The sequence below is a fragment of the Pinus tabuliformis genome, chromosome X (genome assembly GCF_031772625.1).
Source record: "Pinus tabuliformis cultivar Carrire ecotype Pingquan chromosome X, CPIR1, whole genome shotgun sequence".
Taxonomy (NCBI): domain Eukaryota; kingdom Viridiplantae; phylum Streptophyta; class Pinopsida; order Pinales; family Pinaceae; genus Pinus; species Pinus tabuliformis.
In genome coordinates this window covers 104,927,053-104,944,884 of record NC_142308.1, presented here as the reverse complement: position 1 = coordinate 104,944,884, position 17,832 = coordinate 104,927,053, and the positions used below count along the sequence as shown (strand labels likewise).

Sequence of the window (17,832 nt, the reverse complement as noted above, 5' to 3'; positions counted from 1 at the left end):
AAAGTCAGTCTCAGAGTATGTACCACTGGTCCCAGACCAGTCTCAACCAACCCAAAATCAGCGTCATAGTGAGTACAACTCCAATGGTCCCAGACCAATACCATCCTCCACTGACTCAAAGTCAGTCTCAGAGTATGTACCACTGATCCCAGACCAGTCTCAACCGACCCGAAGTCAGCGTCATAGTATGGTACAACTCCTACCACTGGTCCCACACCAGTATCATTGATCCCAGATCAATGGAGGTCATCCTAGCGTAGGGAGTACGGTAGTTACAACGATGCGTCCATCGGTACTACTATGGTCCCTAACTTCATTTCCTTGCTCATTGATCAGATGAGAGGTACTTCCCATGAGTCCCAGACTGCATGGGTAGGATGCCTCGACAGGAGAACTAATCAATCCTGTCCTCACAGGAGAACACATCAATCCTGCTACAATTGCCATGGAGAACACATAAATCCAGGCCGCCATGGAGAACACATAAATCCAGGCCTCACAGGAGAACACATCAATCCTGCTACAATCGCCATGGAGAACACATCAATCCAGGCCTCACAGGAGAACACATCAATCCTGCTACAATCGCCATGGAGAACACATCAATCCAGGCCTCACAGGAGAACACATCAATCCTGTTACAATCGCCATGGAGAACACATCAATGCAGGCCTCACAGGAGAACTAATCATCCTGCTACACAGGAGAGCGAATCATCCTGTTCCACAAGAGAGCGAATCATCTTGTTCCAGTGTGCACCACCAGGGGAGGGTGAGTCACCCTGTGGTCGTATGTTGCTCCAGTAATAACCGCAAGCCCTCAGAGCTCCCAGAGCTCAATGTATGCAACATGCAGGACCCTTGTACAAGGGTTTCTTACCGACTCCAAGTCGTTTGGGAAAATCACAGATTAGATCTTTCCTCGGGGCTTTGACAAGGTGTATCAACCTGTACATCATCTTAATGCGATGGAGCCTCCTTGCTCATCAACTTACCATATCCAAGATGATGTCTATCTGTTGGAGCAATCGACGAATACGGGATTCCTCAATAATCGAATCCCACCTCTGGTTGTTATAGAGAATCACAGTGGTATCCAATGTAAATCCAAACAGCTCACTGAAGAGCTTTCGCAACCAGACTACCTCACACGAGGTTATGCTAGCAACAATATATCCTGCTTCGGCGGTGCTCAAAGCCACCGACTTCTGCTTCCTGCTCATCCAGGATATTGAAGCAGATCCCAAGGAGAAACAACACTCGGAAGTGCTCTTACGGTCCTCCACATTGCCTGCCCAGTCAGCATCTGTGTATCCAAATAGTCTCACATCTCTGGCAATGTATCTTAACCTATAAGTGATAGTGCCACGAAGATATCTCAGCAGATTCTTGGCACCAATCCAGTGTATGTGGTGGGGTTCAACCATATGCTGGCTCAACGTGTTGACTGCAAAGCATATATCTGGACGGGAGTTCACTAAGAACATTAATGCTCCGACGAGTTGCTGATACTCGGTAGCATTTCGTAAAACAGGTCCAGCAGCACTACCGCTTAACTTCTTGAAGTCAAGCTCCATCGGAGTAGTTACAGGCTTGCAGTCCACTATTCTGAATCTTTCCAATATCTTCACCACATATTTTCCTTGAGATAGGAAAATTTCTCCTGGCTTTTGCCACACTTCAAGTCCTAAGAAGTAGTGCATCAGTCCTAGATCTTTCACTTCAAATTCAGAGGCCAGCTCCCTCTTACATTTGTGAATGAAAGGGTCTGCACCTGTTAGAAAGAGGTCATCCACATACAACACTAGTATGAGAGGCTTGTCATCTTCAACCTTAAAGTAAAGGTTAGGATCGGCTTCACTCCTAGTGAATCCCAGCTTCATCAAGTAGCTATCGATCCTCTCATACCATGCTCGGGGTGCTTGCTTCAGCCCATAGAGAGCTTTCTTCAACCTGCATACATGAGATTTTCGATCATAAATCTCAAATCCTTCGGGTTGCTCCACGTAGACCTCTTCTTTGATCGAGCCATGCAAGAACGCAGTCTTGACATCCATCTGATGTAGGTTCCATCTTTGTGAAGCGGCAAGGGCTATGATCGAGCGGATGGTCATATATCTGGCAACAGGTGCAAATATCTCATCATAGTCTATACCTTCCTTTTGGGAGAAACCTCGAGCAACAAAACGAGCCTTATACTTTTCCGTGCTTCCATCTGCTGCATGCTTTATCTTGTAAAGCCATTTGGAAGTAACAACAGTGTTGTCCTGGGGTCTGGGAACTACTTCCCAAACATCATTCTTTATGATAGACTCATATTCTTCGGTCATAGCATCCTTCCATACTTGATGCTTGACGGCATCTGAGAATGACGAAGGCTCATTTTGTATGATCGTGCTCATGATGGTCAGGTATCCTTGATACCTATTAGGTTTCTTACTTTCACGAAAGGTTCCTCGGGGTGCAGCATGTCCTTCAGCATCATCAAGTAACCCCTTAAGCCATGAAGGCCTCTTCCTAGAAGAGGAAGACTCATATGGAGGACGATCAATCGGATCCATGGGTTCTTCTACATCAGGCATTGATTCATCATCCTTTTCTTTCGGTTCCCTGGTGTCGGCTTCTTGAGAGCTCCTCAAAATCGGAAGATTGATCACCTTGCTGAGAGCCATATCTTCGTCAAAGGTGACATCATGACTAATTATGACTTCCAGATGCTCCCAATTTATTTCTTTTCTCTTTCGGCACATGAAAGTATACAAGGCTTCCAAAAATTTTAAAATGAGAAACATCAGGTTTCTTACCGGTGAATTTTTCTTTAGGAGTCTTGGAACCCAATGCTTGATGAGGGCATCGATTTTGTACATATACGGCAGTGATTGTAGTTTCAGCCCATAGAAACATCAGAAGTCTTTGATCATGTAGCATGGCCCAGACAGCTTCCATCATCGTGCGGTTCTTCCTTCCCACCACACCATTCTGCTCAGGAGTATGTGGTGTAGTAGTCTCCCTCTTAATGCCAACCTCAGGTATGCCTGAGTGAACCAATTGTAATATATCAGAGGTCTTGCTTTGGCTTGAGGGGAATGGTCCCCTTTTGAGCTTTCCTTCAGCACATCCTGGACATACACCTTCATTCTCTATTCAGAATTCGGGCATCCCTATCACCATTTGTCTTACACCGAGTATAGCTTTATAATGAAGGGGGGAAAACTTCTAATGCCAAAGTTCGGACTGAAGAGATGTGTCATAAGACATGACACCTAGCAGACTTCCATCGACCTGATATAATGAATCACTAAACCCAAAAGTAAAGGCATCTTTAACATTATTTTTCCATATACATACCTTGCCATCGTTGAAGGTTACCTTGTAGCCTTTGTCTTCCGTTCCCGAGATGGACACTAGGTTCTTTTTGAGGTCAGGTGCATTTAATACATCCTGGAATTTCTGGCCTTCTTGAATGCTTGTCCTCTACCTTGATTCCCAGCTCTCCTCTTACCTTTGCTGTTGAATTTGTCATTCCTTTGATTGCCATCAGAGGGATTTTGATCATCGTCCTAGAGTGAGTCCTTTCTATCAGGGCACTCCCTTGCATAGTGACTTGCTTTATCGCAAATGTAACATCGTCATTTTCTTCTAGCCTTAGGTCCAGCCTTTCCTTTTGATTTAGTCCCGGAATTATTTCTTTTCTTTGCATGAAAAGAAAAGGCAGCAGGAGGACCTTTAGGCATGGGCATTTCTTACACTTCTTCCCTTGTTTCTTCTTGAATGCATCTAGCCATAAATTCCTCGAAACCAGGAATTACATTATAGTTCAGAAGAGTAGTCCTGAACACATACCATTCAGATGGTAATCCTCCGAGAGTTGTGAGTGCCATTTCTCTGTCAGTAATGGTTTTCCCAATAGATAGGAGATCGTTCTTGATCTCGGTGATTCTTAAGAAGTATGCTTGCATACTTTCATCTTTACCCTTCTTGATTTCCCTCAACTTATGTCTAAGAAACAAAACTTGATTTGCATCATTAACTTTAAATAAACTCACAGTCTGTCGTAGATTTCCTTGGAGGTGTCTAGATCAGAGATGTAGGCCACCAAGCACTTGTCGATAGAGTCCCGGATGATCTTCTTTGTTTTGACTTCTCCATTTTTCCATTTGTTCCAGGCAGCAGCAGATGCATTTGATGAAGGCTCAACAATATTGCCTCTTACATGGTCCAACACTCCTTGATCTTCAAGGGTTAGATCGATAGACATCTTCCATCCGTGATAGTCAGCTTTCTCATGGAGCTTGTCTTCGGCAGGAAAGAGTGTTGAGGACCCCATAGTTCTTTTAGGATAGCCTTGCCAATCTTCTCTTCAATGATTGCTCTTGCTCTTGCTCTTGCTCGGGCTTTGTCTTCACCTCAACTCTGATACCATGTTAAGTTATGGTATGTTCTATGCTTATAACAGTTTACTTCTTTTTCTTATTATATTCCACCGATTAGCAATCACATGTACATAAAGTAAAGTGCAGATAGAACATTAAACGATCGACAGAAAACAAGCCAAGACAAGAGACACAAGATGTGGCGGCTAGCCAGGGACAAACCCCACAATGTGTGGGGAAACCCTTTGATCAAATCTTCTTTTATCTTCAATAATTCAGCAGAGAGAAATAGTACAATAAATCTGATTCATATCAGCAGTAGCAAACCCTAGATCAGCAGCATCAGTATTAGCGGCTTCATTATCAAACTAGGGCAGACGATATCTCACAAACCGACCGTCGGATTGACTTCATTCCACCACCAAAAGTTTCGGCTTCCAGAGGAGGTTCAGATGAACCTACAGCGCAGTTCAGATGAGGAGATCTTCCAGGCCACGCAAGTCAATCTTTACTTCTGCAGTTGCAGCTTCAGTTTCAGCAGTTTCCGGCTTCAAACTAGGGCAATCGATATCTTGCAAACAGTTCGTCGGATTGACTTCATTCCACCACCAAAAGTTGCGGCTTTCAGAGGAGGTTCAGATGAACCTACAGCGCAGTTCAGATGAGGAGATCTTCTAGGCCACGCAAGTCAATCTTTACTTTTGCAGTTGCAGCTTCAAATTCAACAGCTTCCGGCTTCACATGTGTGAGAGAGAGAGACCCATTTCAGCGCAGTAGAGAAGAGACTCATATCTGCGCAGTAGAGAGAGAGAGATGTGATGAGATGAGCGAGTCTAAATGAGGAAAAGTCCTCTTATATTTATACACAACGTTGGTGGGTGAATAGATGCGACTGTTGGGCTTCTGAGCCTACATGAGTTGTAGGTCGGCTTGATAATAATTCCATAATCAAAATAAATTCATATCTCCATGAATATTTATCGGAATCGGATGATCTTTATATCAATCCTACACCTCTCGACGAGAGGAATCTAATAAAAGTATTATCAGCCATGAATAAGATGACCCACATGAAGTTTTGCCCTGGTTGCCAATTTTAACAATTTGGTTGAAACCCTAGCTTGGTCTAGGTCAGTGTATGTCTAATATATTAATGTTGTCGGACATATGTTATGCTTATGTATGATTAATAATTCCTAGATATGTGTGTTGACCTAGTTATTGATGGTCATAAGTCTTAGGATTTGATATTAAGTCCTTGTCTGAGATTCTAGGATGATCTTTGGAAATCTAGGGTTTTGCAACCAAACCCTAGTAACAGTTAAAATCTCTAGTATGTGTGATATAACAATTTGAGAGCTATTTATATAATGATTATTGAGACTATGAAAATGAAATTCTAGGGTTCTGAAGTTAAACCTTAGTAGAAGTAAAAAAATCTATGATGTATGATGATAATATGATAATTTGAGAGTTGTGTAAGATTGTTGAAATCTGAGTTTTAGTTGGGATTGATTTTTGATTGAAAAATCTAGGGTTTGCAACTAACCCTAGTGGAAGCTGGTCATGTTAATGACTAAGCCATGATTGGTTTCGATTGACTCCTTTGTATGAAATCTAGGATTTGTACGAAATCCTAGTGGAAAATCTAACATATGAACTTTGAAAGTTGTTAGATACCTTGTAGATCTATATTTGTTTGAATTGTTTCTAGGGTTTACTATATGTTGTAGTAGGGTACGTTACACCTTTAATAGAAACATTGAAACCCTAGATGGAATGAAAGTTGTTATGAAGTAGTCTATGGTTTATGACAAAATCCCTAGAAAGATGTTGAAGAGTATATGTCTCTTCTTTGTAAATAAGTTTTGGTATCTGATATGTATAAAGTTGAAATGCTTCAGTGATTTTGATATGGCTAACTTCATGCTTCTATAGATTTGGTTTCACTTGCTATCTAAGTTGTGCAGGTACACAATCTTCAATATGGGGAAGATGCTTGTTGATGTGATAAGCATGATGAGGATGATAATGATTCTGATGAAATGGTTGAAAGCCACGAAAGATTCTCTGACGCCGAAAAGAAGAAGCTGATCTCCCTGAGGAAGCTTGAATAGAAGAGATTTGCCTAAGATTAAGAGGGAGTCTGGATAAAGATGCTCCTTGGTTGAGAGGGAGGGCATAACTTGGTTTTAATTGAAGAATGAATTTCGGAGGATATGTTGCTACATGGGAAGTAGGAAAGGAAAGTGTATGATTGAGGAATCTTTTGTCAAGAGATTCGTTGATAGTCCTACTATAAAAAGTTGAGAAGCAACATCAAGTTGTTTGAAAGACCCCGAATGTTTGTATTTGTTTATGTACATGTGAAAGTATATTATTTTATTGGGGTTGTGTTTATATAGGTGAATCTCTCGAAGGATTTGATAACATGCTAGTTACCAATCAGTTTGATTGGGAGAGATTGATCATCTTTGATCTGCTGGATCAAGGAGTGTTGAGGCTTTGTGAGTGAAGCATTGCATGGGAGGACATCTGGCCGACACTTTGTGTTGATGTCTAGGTCCCAAAGTTGGAAAGGTGGTGTTGATCATAGAGCTCTGTTTTGGATACACACCTGGATCTTTGGGTTGGTGGTTAGCAAGTAAGCCTGATGGTACCTAGAGGGGCTGAAAGCTTGAGTCCATCTTATTCCCACTTGGATAGATTGCCCTGGTCAGGAATCTAGTCCATGGCATTGCGGTGCCTAAATTGTTGAGAGACCAATGGATAGATTGCCCTGGTCAGGAATCTAGTCCATGGCATTGCGGTGCCTAAAGTTCTTCATTGTTCATATAGTTTGAGATTTTCCTTGTACTTGTATATGATGAATATCTCCCTAGTTAAGAGGGAGTGTTGGAAAATGTAACTAGGTTCGGTCTTCATTTAATGTATTTGAGTCATCATGAAATGTACTTGTCAAAACAATAAAGAAAAGAATTATTATTATTATTATTGTGACTTATTAAAGCATGGGTTTAATGCTTGGGTCACCATGTTTTAGGTCGAAGTACCCATTGAGGACTTCTAGGATTTATTCTGAGTCAATAGAGTCATTGTACTTTTAAAAAGACCCTTCTTGGGCTTTTGAATCATGTAAAAAGGTTAAGTATTGAGTCAAATGTAATTTATGTATCCTCCACATCAAGACGGCCTAAGGACATCAATTTGACCTCCCTTGAAGCCTATAAATAGAAGCAAGTCAAATTCATTTGAAACACATCAACTCAAGCAAGTTCAATATCTCTAAAGAAGTTGGGAAGTGCAAAGTCTGAAGCCGGGAAGCCAAAAGAAGTGCGTGTTGCGTGGAGTCTAAGGAGAAAAGGAAAATTGAAATTTTGGTGCCTCTTTCTCTCACTCTGTTTCGAAGCCTTCCAAGTTTCATTGTTGTCGGACGCTGTTGCCTAGTTCAAGTTGCTGGAAAGGGGTCAAAATTTTTGGAAGCTGACTTGGTGTGGAGGGAAGGTTTGGTCTTTGTCTAGGGTGAAGAGTCTCAAAGAATACTATTGAAAGGAAGAATTTATTCACTGGGTTTTCCCCTTTAGGGGTTTTTGCTCTGGCATAGTGCCTACATTTGGTGTTTATTGTTTTATGTGTTGCTGCTTTGGCAATTGCTTGATGAATTAAAAGAAAGAAGATATAAAGAATCATAATAACAAGAAACATCACAAGTAATTATCAAGAATAAGAAAATCTTTCTGCCTTGTTGATTTTCTAACAAGATGAAGGAACTATATGTCCTCATATGGAATATGAGGTAGTTGATAAGATGAAGGAACTATGTATGGAAGTTCCTCAGGAACAATATGTGAAGAAAGGAAGGAGAGTCCGTGAAAGATGCAACTATGGTCACGTAAGATAAGATAACTGATCAACATCCAATGAATAAAAGGATTGGCTATAATATCTTCAAAGAAAGGATATGAAGACTTTGATAAAGTCTATAAAGAAAAGAGACCCTTGACATTGAAAGTCTTGGAGATATGTTTATGAATGTGCAAGATGTTGATGTTGCAAGCAAGCAAATGTCATGATAAAAGGCCATCATAAAAAGTAACTTTGATTTGATGTTCATTATTGATTTTTGAACAACATTTGGATGGGTTGATATAAGGCTACTGAAAGAGAGTTGGAGATGTCACCTACAACTAGCACTCATGTGGTTGGATGGAAGATCCTGAAGGAAGCATGACTTGGAAGAGGTAGCTATATGAAGAAAAGCCAGATGTGGACTGAAAGATCAATTTCTGATGAAAGGAAGGATGACATGACTATTGGTTCAATCCTATAGTTTGTTGAAGGAAAGTGATGGATGGTTGATGCCTTATGAAGAAGAACTAGAAGATGAAGGTTGCCTAATGAAGAAGATGGAGTTCGTGGCATCGAAAGGAGGAACTCTACTAGCAACTGAGAGTACCATGATCTCCTCCAAAGAGTTGTTGTTGAACAAGTCCCTTGTTAAGAGGGTGGTTGGGTATATTCTTTTAATAGGAATGAGTTGGTTCTCCTTGGTCAAGAGGGAGTGACAAATATGGTTCTCTACTTCATGTGTCATGCATTAGACCAAGACTAACAACCATAAGTCTTAGTGAAGGCCACGAGGAGAGATAGACACACCATTCTTGTCCTCATATTGTGAAGAAAGAATGTAGGATTGGGTAAGCATTTGAGATTGATTCTGATACTCTTTGAGGATGTGGTAGGGCATCCAAGATGTAAGAGTAGTCGAAGAGGAAATTCCTTGAGTATGTGTTATTCCAAGATAGGAATTGTCCTAAAAGGACATACCCTGTGAACGCCCTAGTGGGTATGTGCTGTAAGAGACAAAGATGATGGTGTCTGTCAGTCGTTGGTCTCTCGCCAGCATTGTGCTCTGATCTTGTGGAGAGATAGAGCTGTTAGTCAAGGCCTTGCTATGTGACAATACTGGTTTGTATGATAAGATGCTCTGGTATAAGCTGATAAGATAGCTTATGAGATGGCTTACCAATCTGACTCTTCTTATGAGAAATCTTCAGTTTGAGAATGTCCAAGTACCTTGTATGGATTATGAATACCTCCCTAGTTAAGAGGGAGTGTGGAAATATGTAACTAAGTTTGGTCTTCATAATGACATATGTAATCATGATTTTATTTATTTATTGTAAAGACAAATAAATTTATTATTGTCATTTTGAGGCATTCGTTTCATGCTCAAGGGAAATTTATTTTCAGGTCAAGCACCCATTGAGTGCTTCTAGGGCTTTTCTTTGAGTCAACAAGTCATAAGAGTCATTTTCATGTATGAAAGACACTTTTGGGCATGTTACATATTGTAAAGAAAAATTGATTTGAGTCAAATTAGAGTCAAAGGCCCTCCAAGACATTGTCATGGTGCCTCAAGCAAGTCGACCTACATGAAAGATCAAGTCGACCTGAAGGAAGCAATTCGTACCCCTAGAAAGTCTATAAATAAGAAGGAACTCGACCTCATTTGTATACACAACAATCAAGCTCGATCTCCTCAAGGAAGAAGTTGGAAAAGGACGAAAAAGAAGAAGAAAAGCAAGATCGAAGTTTTAGGTTTCTCTTTCTCTTTCTTGTGTTAGGGTTTCTAAAGTTACTGGGCAAGTCGAAGTGTTGGAAGTTGTTGGGCAAGTCAAAGTGTTGGAAAGTTGCTGGGCAAGTCGAAGTGCTAGAAAATTGTTGGGCAAGTCGAAGTGCTGGAAAGTTGCTGGGCAAGTCGAAGTGCTGAATAGTTGTTGGCATCAAATTTGCAGAAGAAATTACTAGGATGAAGTTGCAGAAGAAACTGCGAGGTCGAAGTTGCAGAAGAAATTGCTGGGTTGAAGTTGCAGAAGAAATTGCTTGGTCGAAATTGCAGAAGAAACTACTGGAGAAAGGTTGACCCAACTAAGTCCTTCTAGCTTCTTAGGAGAGAGTTAATCCTGGAACCATTCATCCTTGGCCAACTGGGCCAACCAAAGTCCTTTATGTCTTCTCAGGTGAATTACATCTATCTCCTCTGGTCAAAGTACTTTATGACCCAACAAGTCCTTTTGGCTTCTCAGGATAAGATTTGTCCAATCTTGTAATTTGCCCTGGGCGATTCACCTCTGGACAAAGTCCTTTGTGACCCAACCAAGTCCTTCTGGCCTCTTAGGTGAATGTGTCTATATCCCTTGGTTATGTTGAAAAATGTGTAACTAGGTTCGATCGTCATAAATATGAAATGTACTTTTGATTCTTGTATATTGTAAAATGAAAGAAAAATTATTATTCTTATTTTGGAGCATGGGTTTCATTCCCAAGGTCTTTTTTTTAGAGGCCAAACACCCATTGAGTGCTTCTAGGGTTTGTCCTAGGTCAAGAAGCCAAAAGATTCATTGTCATATGTTGAAGACCCCTTCGGGCACATTGTAACCTGTAAGAAGAATTATTTTTGTATTTTAAAGTGTCAAGAAACCCTCCAAGGCCAAGTCGGACTGCCATCAAAGAAGTTAGCCTAATTTGAGGAACTTCGTCTGCCTTGGAAGCCTATATATACGAGGAAACTCGACCTCCTAGAGGCACAATTCATTCTCTCATCAAGTGAACGAAGAAGAAGAAGAAAAAGGCTAGCGAAGGAAGAAGGAGGACGAAGATCAAGTGTTTGGGCTATTTTCTCTCTCTCTCCTCACATGTGCGAAGGAAGGAAGCTAGGGTTTCTACTGTTGGGTTAGGGTTTTGTTGCTGTAGGATTGAACTTGGAAGAAGTGCAAAAAGAAGATCGAAGGAGGGCTCATTAGGTCATCCTCAAGCCCTAGAAGAGAAAGAAAGTCAAGCAAAGGTCTGAAGAAGTCTTGGAACGCTGAAATAAGCTCACACGTGTGGAAGCAATTACTACTGGGAGGGCCAAAAATTTCAGAGTTGCAGTAGAGGCCGAAATTCTGTTGCTGGGGCTCGAAGTTGTGTTGTTGGAAGAGATTTGACTGGGTTTGACTTCGACAAGGAAAGCACATCATCAAGAAGGCTGGACTTGGTCTTGGAAGGGTGTTAGTCTTGGTCTAAAGGTCTTGGAGTTCGTCAAATGAAGAATCTATAAGAAGAGGAGATTTACGAGTTTTCCTCTCAAGTGGAGAGGTTTTAGCCCTGGCTTGCAACCTATATCCTGTGTGCTTGTGTACTATTGTTCTTCTTGTTTTGGTAGCTGTTTGATGATAAGAACGAACATAATAATAAGAGAAGAAGCTAATAAAGAAGAAAAAGTAAAAAGACATCACAAGCAGTTATAATAGAAACATAAATCATCCGAGCACTGCCCTTTAGATTTTTCAATATGTCAAAGTCCTTTATGGCCCAACCAAAGTCCTTTATGGCTTTAGGAGATGGTCTAACTTGATCCTGCAAAGACATCAACAGTCAACCCTCCCTCTAAATGAGGGAGACATTCTGTATCACGGCAAGCTTGTCTCTGAAGTAGACAAACTTCACTCTAGATAGAGGCTTGGTGAGAATGTTTGCAATCTGCTCATCTGTGGATATGTATTGAAGCTCCACTATTCCTTTCTGCACCATGTCTCGGATGAAGTGACGTGATCAAAGAGTCCTGTAAGAAGCTTCCGAAGTCATATTGATTCAGAACTTGTTACACAAGCTGCTATATACTCTGCCTTTGCTAAATTGAATGCGACAAAAGTATGCTTCTTGCTAAATTAGGATATCATAGCTTATCCCAAGCTGAAGCAAGACCCTGATGTGCTCTTTTTGTCCTCTGCATTCCCAACCCAATCCGAATATGTATATCAATGCAACTTACTTCACCACCTGAGACATATCTCAAACCATATCAAAGTGTACCACACATGTATCTCAACACATGCTTTGCTGCAACCCAATGTACATGTCTCGACTCAACCATAGATTGACTTAGGGTGCTCACTATAAAGCAAATATTCGGCATGGTGTTAACTAGGTATATGAAGGATCCAATCAACTTCTTGTACATCATGGGATCCACCAAATTTGAATATGAAGCAAAATCACTTAGCTTCTTCAAATTGGTCACCATAGGTGTAGCCATGGACTTGTAGCCCATCATATTGAATCTCCTCAAAATCTGAACAATGAACTTCCCTTGTCCAAAGAAGATCTCATCAGCTCTATGCACACCTCCAATCCCAAGAAATAGTGTATTGGGCCAATATCCTTTATTTCAAACTCTGAGGCCAACTCCCTTTGACATTGAAGCGGGTCTTCTTGTGGTAGTCCTGGCTGCTCCCTTTGTCACAAAAGCAAATCCTTTTGCCACTGTTGCTCCTTTTGTCAGATAAGCAAGTCCTTTTGTTATTGCTGCTTCCACTATCACGTAAGTAATTCCTTTTGTTATTGCTGCTCCCACTATCATGTAAGCAAGCCCTTCTGCTATCTGACATGGTCTCCTCAAAGAAAGGCATACTGCTCCTAGAGACCTTTTGCCTCTGAGCATCTTGAAAATGTCAACCCATGAAATCCTCTAGGATAGTTGGTCCTTCTACTCTTCCCGACGGTCTGCTGCTTCAAAACTGGAAGCTCTTCCTGTCATTAGGCACGGTCTTGGATGTTTGTACAATTTCTCCCTCTCGAACACTAATCATTCTTGTTGAGTCTATGCCCGAGCCCTTAGGCCATACAAGAACCTGTCCATTGGATTCTAGAGCAAAAATATCCTTGTAGTCCACTCCCTCTGATTGGGAGAACCCTCTTGCCACAAACTTTGCTTTGTTCTTCTCAATGCTGCCATTTGCTGCAGGAATCATTGCCGTGGCAGCTTTCACAATGTACCTGCAAACCTCATTCAGGAGGCCATGGAAGAAACAATTATAACCGAGCAAAATATACAAAAAGACAAGAGGCTGACCAAGGAATAAAAATAATAGTAATCAAGGGAAAAAAAAATATGAAGTACTTGTCTTTTGATTAAGAAAGAAACTGCCAAGGGTTGTATAGAATTGTCAACTCCCTCTTGATCCTTGCATCATTGCAGAAATTAATGAAGTCCATCTGCAATCTGATCAATCTTGGATTCCTTTGTCTTTTTCTGAGGTGGATGCTCATCCTCGTCCTCAACATCAACTGCTGATGCATGCTACTTTCTTTCCTTTTTCTTGCGTGAACTATAAGGACTGGGGTTTTTTCATCTTGTTGATTTATCGAGTTGCATCTATCATTCCAAGTCTTGCTCTAGGGTTTCATCACACAAACCCTAGGACTTTCAATAGGCATAAAGACTCCAAGATGAATACATTAATGAAGACTACTCAGCTCCCTGTCTCGATTGCTGCCGATCTTCCAGGTGCTTCTTTATCTTTAAACACATCAGCATTCCCCTTATCCACTGACAACCTACTTTCGTTTCCAGGTTTTAAAGATTGTGAACTCAGATCTGTCGAAAGGGATCCATTGGCTATCACAAGACTTGATGGTCTAAGAACATTCCAATCAAGGCCATTCTCAGCAAGAACTGTTTCCGTGGCCTTGCTATCTGTTGTCAGAGTCCTTTCCCTGCTGTCCAACCCTTGGCCACCACACAGACCTTTGTCTAGCCTTTTATCTGCCCTAGGTCTTGACTTACAGTCTCACAACCCTCCTCTTCTAGGTTTGGCGGACCTCAGCTAGCTGTTCTAGGCCTCTTCCAGCCTTGGATGTCCTACTGAAAGCCTTTACTCAACCTTTCTTCTCCTGTTGCCCTCTACTGTAGGCTTTGGCCTACCTTTCTGCTATAGTTCAGCCCACAACTAGGGCTAGGACCTGTCCTCCATGCTTGCAGTCACTCCTGTCCTTAGTCAATTTGCCATTTCAAGGATTTCTGAGACCCTCGGCCTTCCTCCGGCTCCCAGCCCTTTGTTCAACACTTCACAACTTTGGCCTGCTTGAGGCCCTAACTGTCTAGCCTGTGGTCTAGCAACTAGAGTTGAGACAACCTTCTAAATCTCTTCGGCCAACCCTAGACTGGCTGTGGCCTTACTAATAGACCTTCCTGGACCTGCGGTCAGCCTTCTCCACCTCAGCTTCCCCCTTTTCTCCTGACCAGACCTTCTCACAGACTGGCAACACTAGAACATATATCATGCGTAGAATTCCTATTCTGCCTTCTCTAGGACAGCTAACTCAGCCTATTAGAACAGGAAAGCTGCTCCTCCTCATTCTCTTGACTGTCTTCAATGGCTGCTTTTCAAAAAACTCTGATACAATGTTGAGTTTTCTACAAGATGCATAGTAGAAACCAATCCTCTGATCTGATAATTACTACCTAATGAACTTTAAACAATTTATCTTTTGCCACTGATATCATTGAGCAATTAGACACAGAAGATTTCAATAGTAAATACAACAGAAATAGTAAAGATCATAGAGAGAGAGCCATGCACAATAGAGACGACAAATTTACCCTGGGAAACCATAACTTGGGAGAAAACACAGCAACTTTTCTTCTAGGAGAAATTATTCTTCAGCAAGGTTTACAATTCCAAATTGTCTAGAAATCAGTGCCAAAATCCAAGTCCGAATATCAGTCAAACCTGGTCAAATTCATACTAGTCAACCTTGGTCAACTCTGTCAGAAATCAGGCCCTGCAGCGTTCTTCATGCTCAGCTCCTTGCAGCCCTCTTCCACATGAAAAATTGTCCTTATTGCTCTTCATTTGGCTGTCCAAGAGGCCTCAGAAAAATGAAGCTTACTTGCTTGGTGTAAAATGAGATGTCACATCATCAATATATAGTAGTCGAATGGGGCAAATTTCCCCAAGGGACATGTCCCTTCATGGCTGGGCCGACTTGGTGCCCCAAAAAATTAATTAATTTTAATTTTTACAATTCTCCTAGGCCGACTTAGGAGACCTCTTGGCATGCAGGAATACCTCCCGATGCTACACAAAAAAATCAACACATGGGACTAGGGGCAATGGCCTCATAGTGAGGTGGCATTCACCCAAGCTTTACATTTCTGGATTTTATTTTATTTGCTCTCCACTTCTTAGTCTTTTGGGCATTTAATAGCTTAAGATTTTCTTCATGTAGACTTTTTTGTCATCTTTGACAAGTCAAACATGAAAAGGAGAGTATTTTTATGGATGGGATGGAGACAATGAGTACAGCAAAAAATGTAGAGTATAAATGTAGAGTATTATGGGGGATGTGTAAGACGCTCTCTTACCTAGTTTCCCAGTAGTACAAGCTGACCCAAGGAATGGCAGTACTTCTAAAAGAAAACCATGCCCCCCATGGTATGATGAGTCAAAGAATAACACTATAATGTTATCAAATTTCATTAGAGTTTACCACTTTCACAGCAAGACCAAGAATTTATAGCACCACCTCCAAGCAAGAATAACATCCATAAGTGCATCTGTAAATCTGAGAAATGAGGGTGGGGTATCTCTTATGCCACAGCTGAGCTAGCTTGATGATCTATATGAAGGAGAAAAATGAGAGAACTGTCTGAGTATGGATAGTCTGAGCAAGAGGGATCGTGAAATCAGCTGCATTCAGTGACGATTTGCACTATTTTCTTACTATTAAGATGCCGAGTTGCCTCTTTAAACAGGCTTTGTCAAATATGCAATATGTGTAATACTCTCTAAAGTATTATGCAATTTATGAATCACAACCAGCCCTTTGGGGGAGACATGAATGTTAGTTAATAAGAGGTCTTTGGGTGATGTCAGCCCAACCACTAAAAGCAATAGAAAGGATCGTGGCACCCAAAGCCTTTCTGACCATTTTGGATATTCTGTAGCCTCATTTCAATGTGAGTTTTCTCCTCACTCAAAAGACACTAGATTTTCTAAAAGTTGGGTGCAGGTACCATTGGAGTTTGTTATTCACCATCCTAATTGCCTCTTTTACATAGGGGTGCTTGGCAATATTTCAGGGCCTGCCACAAATATGAAACAACCTTTCTTTTACATAGGGGTGCTTGGCAATATTACGGGGCCTGCCACAACCATGAAACAACCTCTTAATTGCAGCTTTAACCTGCTTTCTATCATTTACATCAAACATGTCTGTTAAAAGTGAAAGTGCAGTAGAGGAAATCCTGTTGCCTTCTCCTGGGTTCTGTAATAGGGCCAGTCCTAAGGAATTGGGATTGCTCTAGGGTATTCAAAGACTTCAAATTTCTGAAATCATTTGAGTAAATCTTCTTCTCTACTTTTGGGATTTTGTTACCTACCACAATTTGCTTCTTTTTTTTCCAACGCCAAGCATTTGATATCTGATCCAACAATAAGGTGGTGTGCTTATTTGATTGCTGAATTTTTCTTACAAGCTGAGTAGATTAAGATTTTTGTTCTCAGCAAGCCATGGTTTTATAGAGGCTTACATGATATGTCTGAGAGAGCTCTTCCTGCACTATATTCTGTGGCTAGCCCAAGATGAATGGATTTGCAGAGCTCACTGGTTCAATTTCTTAGTTTGAGTTAGTGGAGCCTCAACGATGAACAAATTGATTCATCTGATATTTAGACTTGAGATCTGCTGGAGTCTAGGAACAGTTTTTAAAGGATGAAAAAATAGAGAAAACTTAAAAAGATTATACCTGATTATATGCAGATGGGAACAAACATATAATGATCCGTCTTTATTGGTTTTGTAATAACCATATGCCTTTCATTTCTGTTTTACGTCACTCAAGTTTTGACTCTGCAATTCATATTCGTTTTGTATGGTGGTCAAATAGGACTGGATATAGGGTAAGTTTTTCGTGTGTGTCGTACACACTTGTACAGTCTACTTATTGTTCAGTTTGTACTTTAGACTATTGCTTCAGAGACTATGCAGTATGATTTGTAACATGTCGTTTTGTGAGTTTTGCGATTCTTATTAACGACAGTTGTTTCAATCCGTCATCTCATGTATTCCGCATTTACTGCAGAAGCGATTAGAGGAATTGCCAGAGGCTGAACTTGAAGTATTGCTAGCTCAAGTCGAGGAGGAAAAACAACGGTTGCAGAACACAAAGCGCAATGATTATAATTTCTAGAAAGTCTTTGAAAATGTAATATTACCAGTCAATTACTTGTAATACTTTTGTTAATAAGATGTCCATAGTATTCTCAATTTATTGTATTTTCTCACTTTTTTTATTAAAAAAATTATCTACTACAGAACACTTTAAGGGTAACATGTGCTCTTGAAAAGGAGATTAGGAGGATCAGGATGGCTGCTGAATTTACCATTCTTGCGATCTTGTAAGTTGCATTGTGCTTTGATAGTGTGCGTGATATTTGGCAGGTCAGTAACAAAGTTAAAAAACTTATTATTAGAAGCCATAACATCCATGAAAGAATTATAAATTAAAAAAGAAGATAGATAAGAACTAATAAAAGTAATGTTGTCACCGCCCCGGCAGTTGAAAGAATTGAATATTGATGTAAAGGTCAGGTTAACATCAAAAGCTTCAAATTACAGCGGCAGTTGAAAGA

The 17,832-nt window shown here is 40.8% G+C and overlaps 1 protein-coding gene across 1 annotated transcript in view; it reads left to right on the top strand.

Moving 5' to 3' along the window:
- LOC149138623 (uncharacterized) overlaps positions 1–17,528 on the top strand; it is an 89,227-nt gene extending 71,699 nt beyond the window's left edge. Inside the window, exon 4 of the mRNA XM_089447188.1 lies at positions 17,283–17,528. Within this exon, the coding sequence (XP_089303314.1) occupies positions 17,283–17,390 (108 nt within the window). The 3' untranslated portion in view covers positions 17,391–17,528. The remainder of the gene's footprint in view (positions 1–17,282) is intronic.
- The last annotated feature ends 304 nt before the right edge of the window (positions 17,529–17,832 follow it).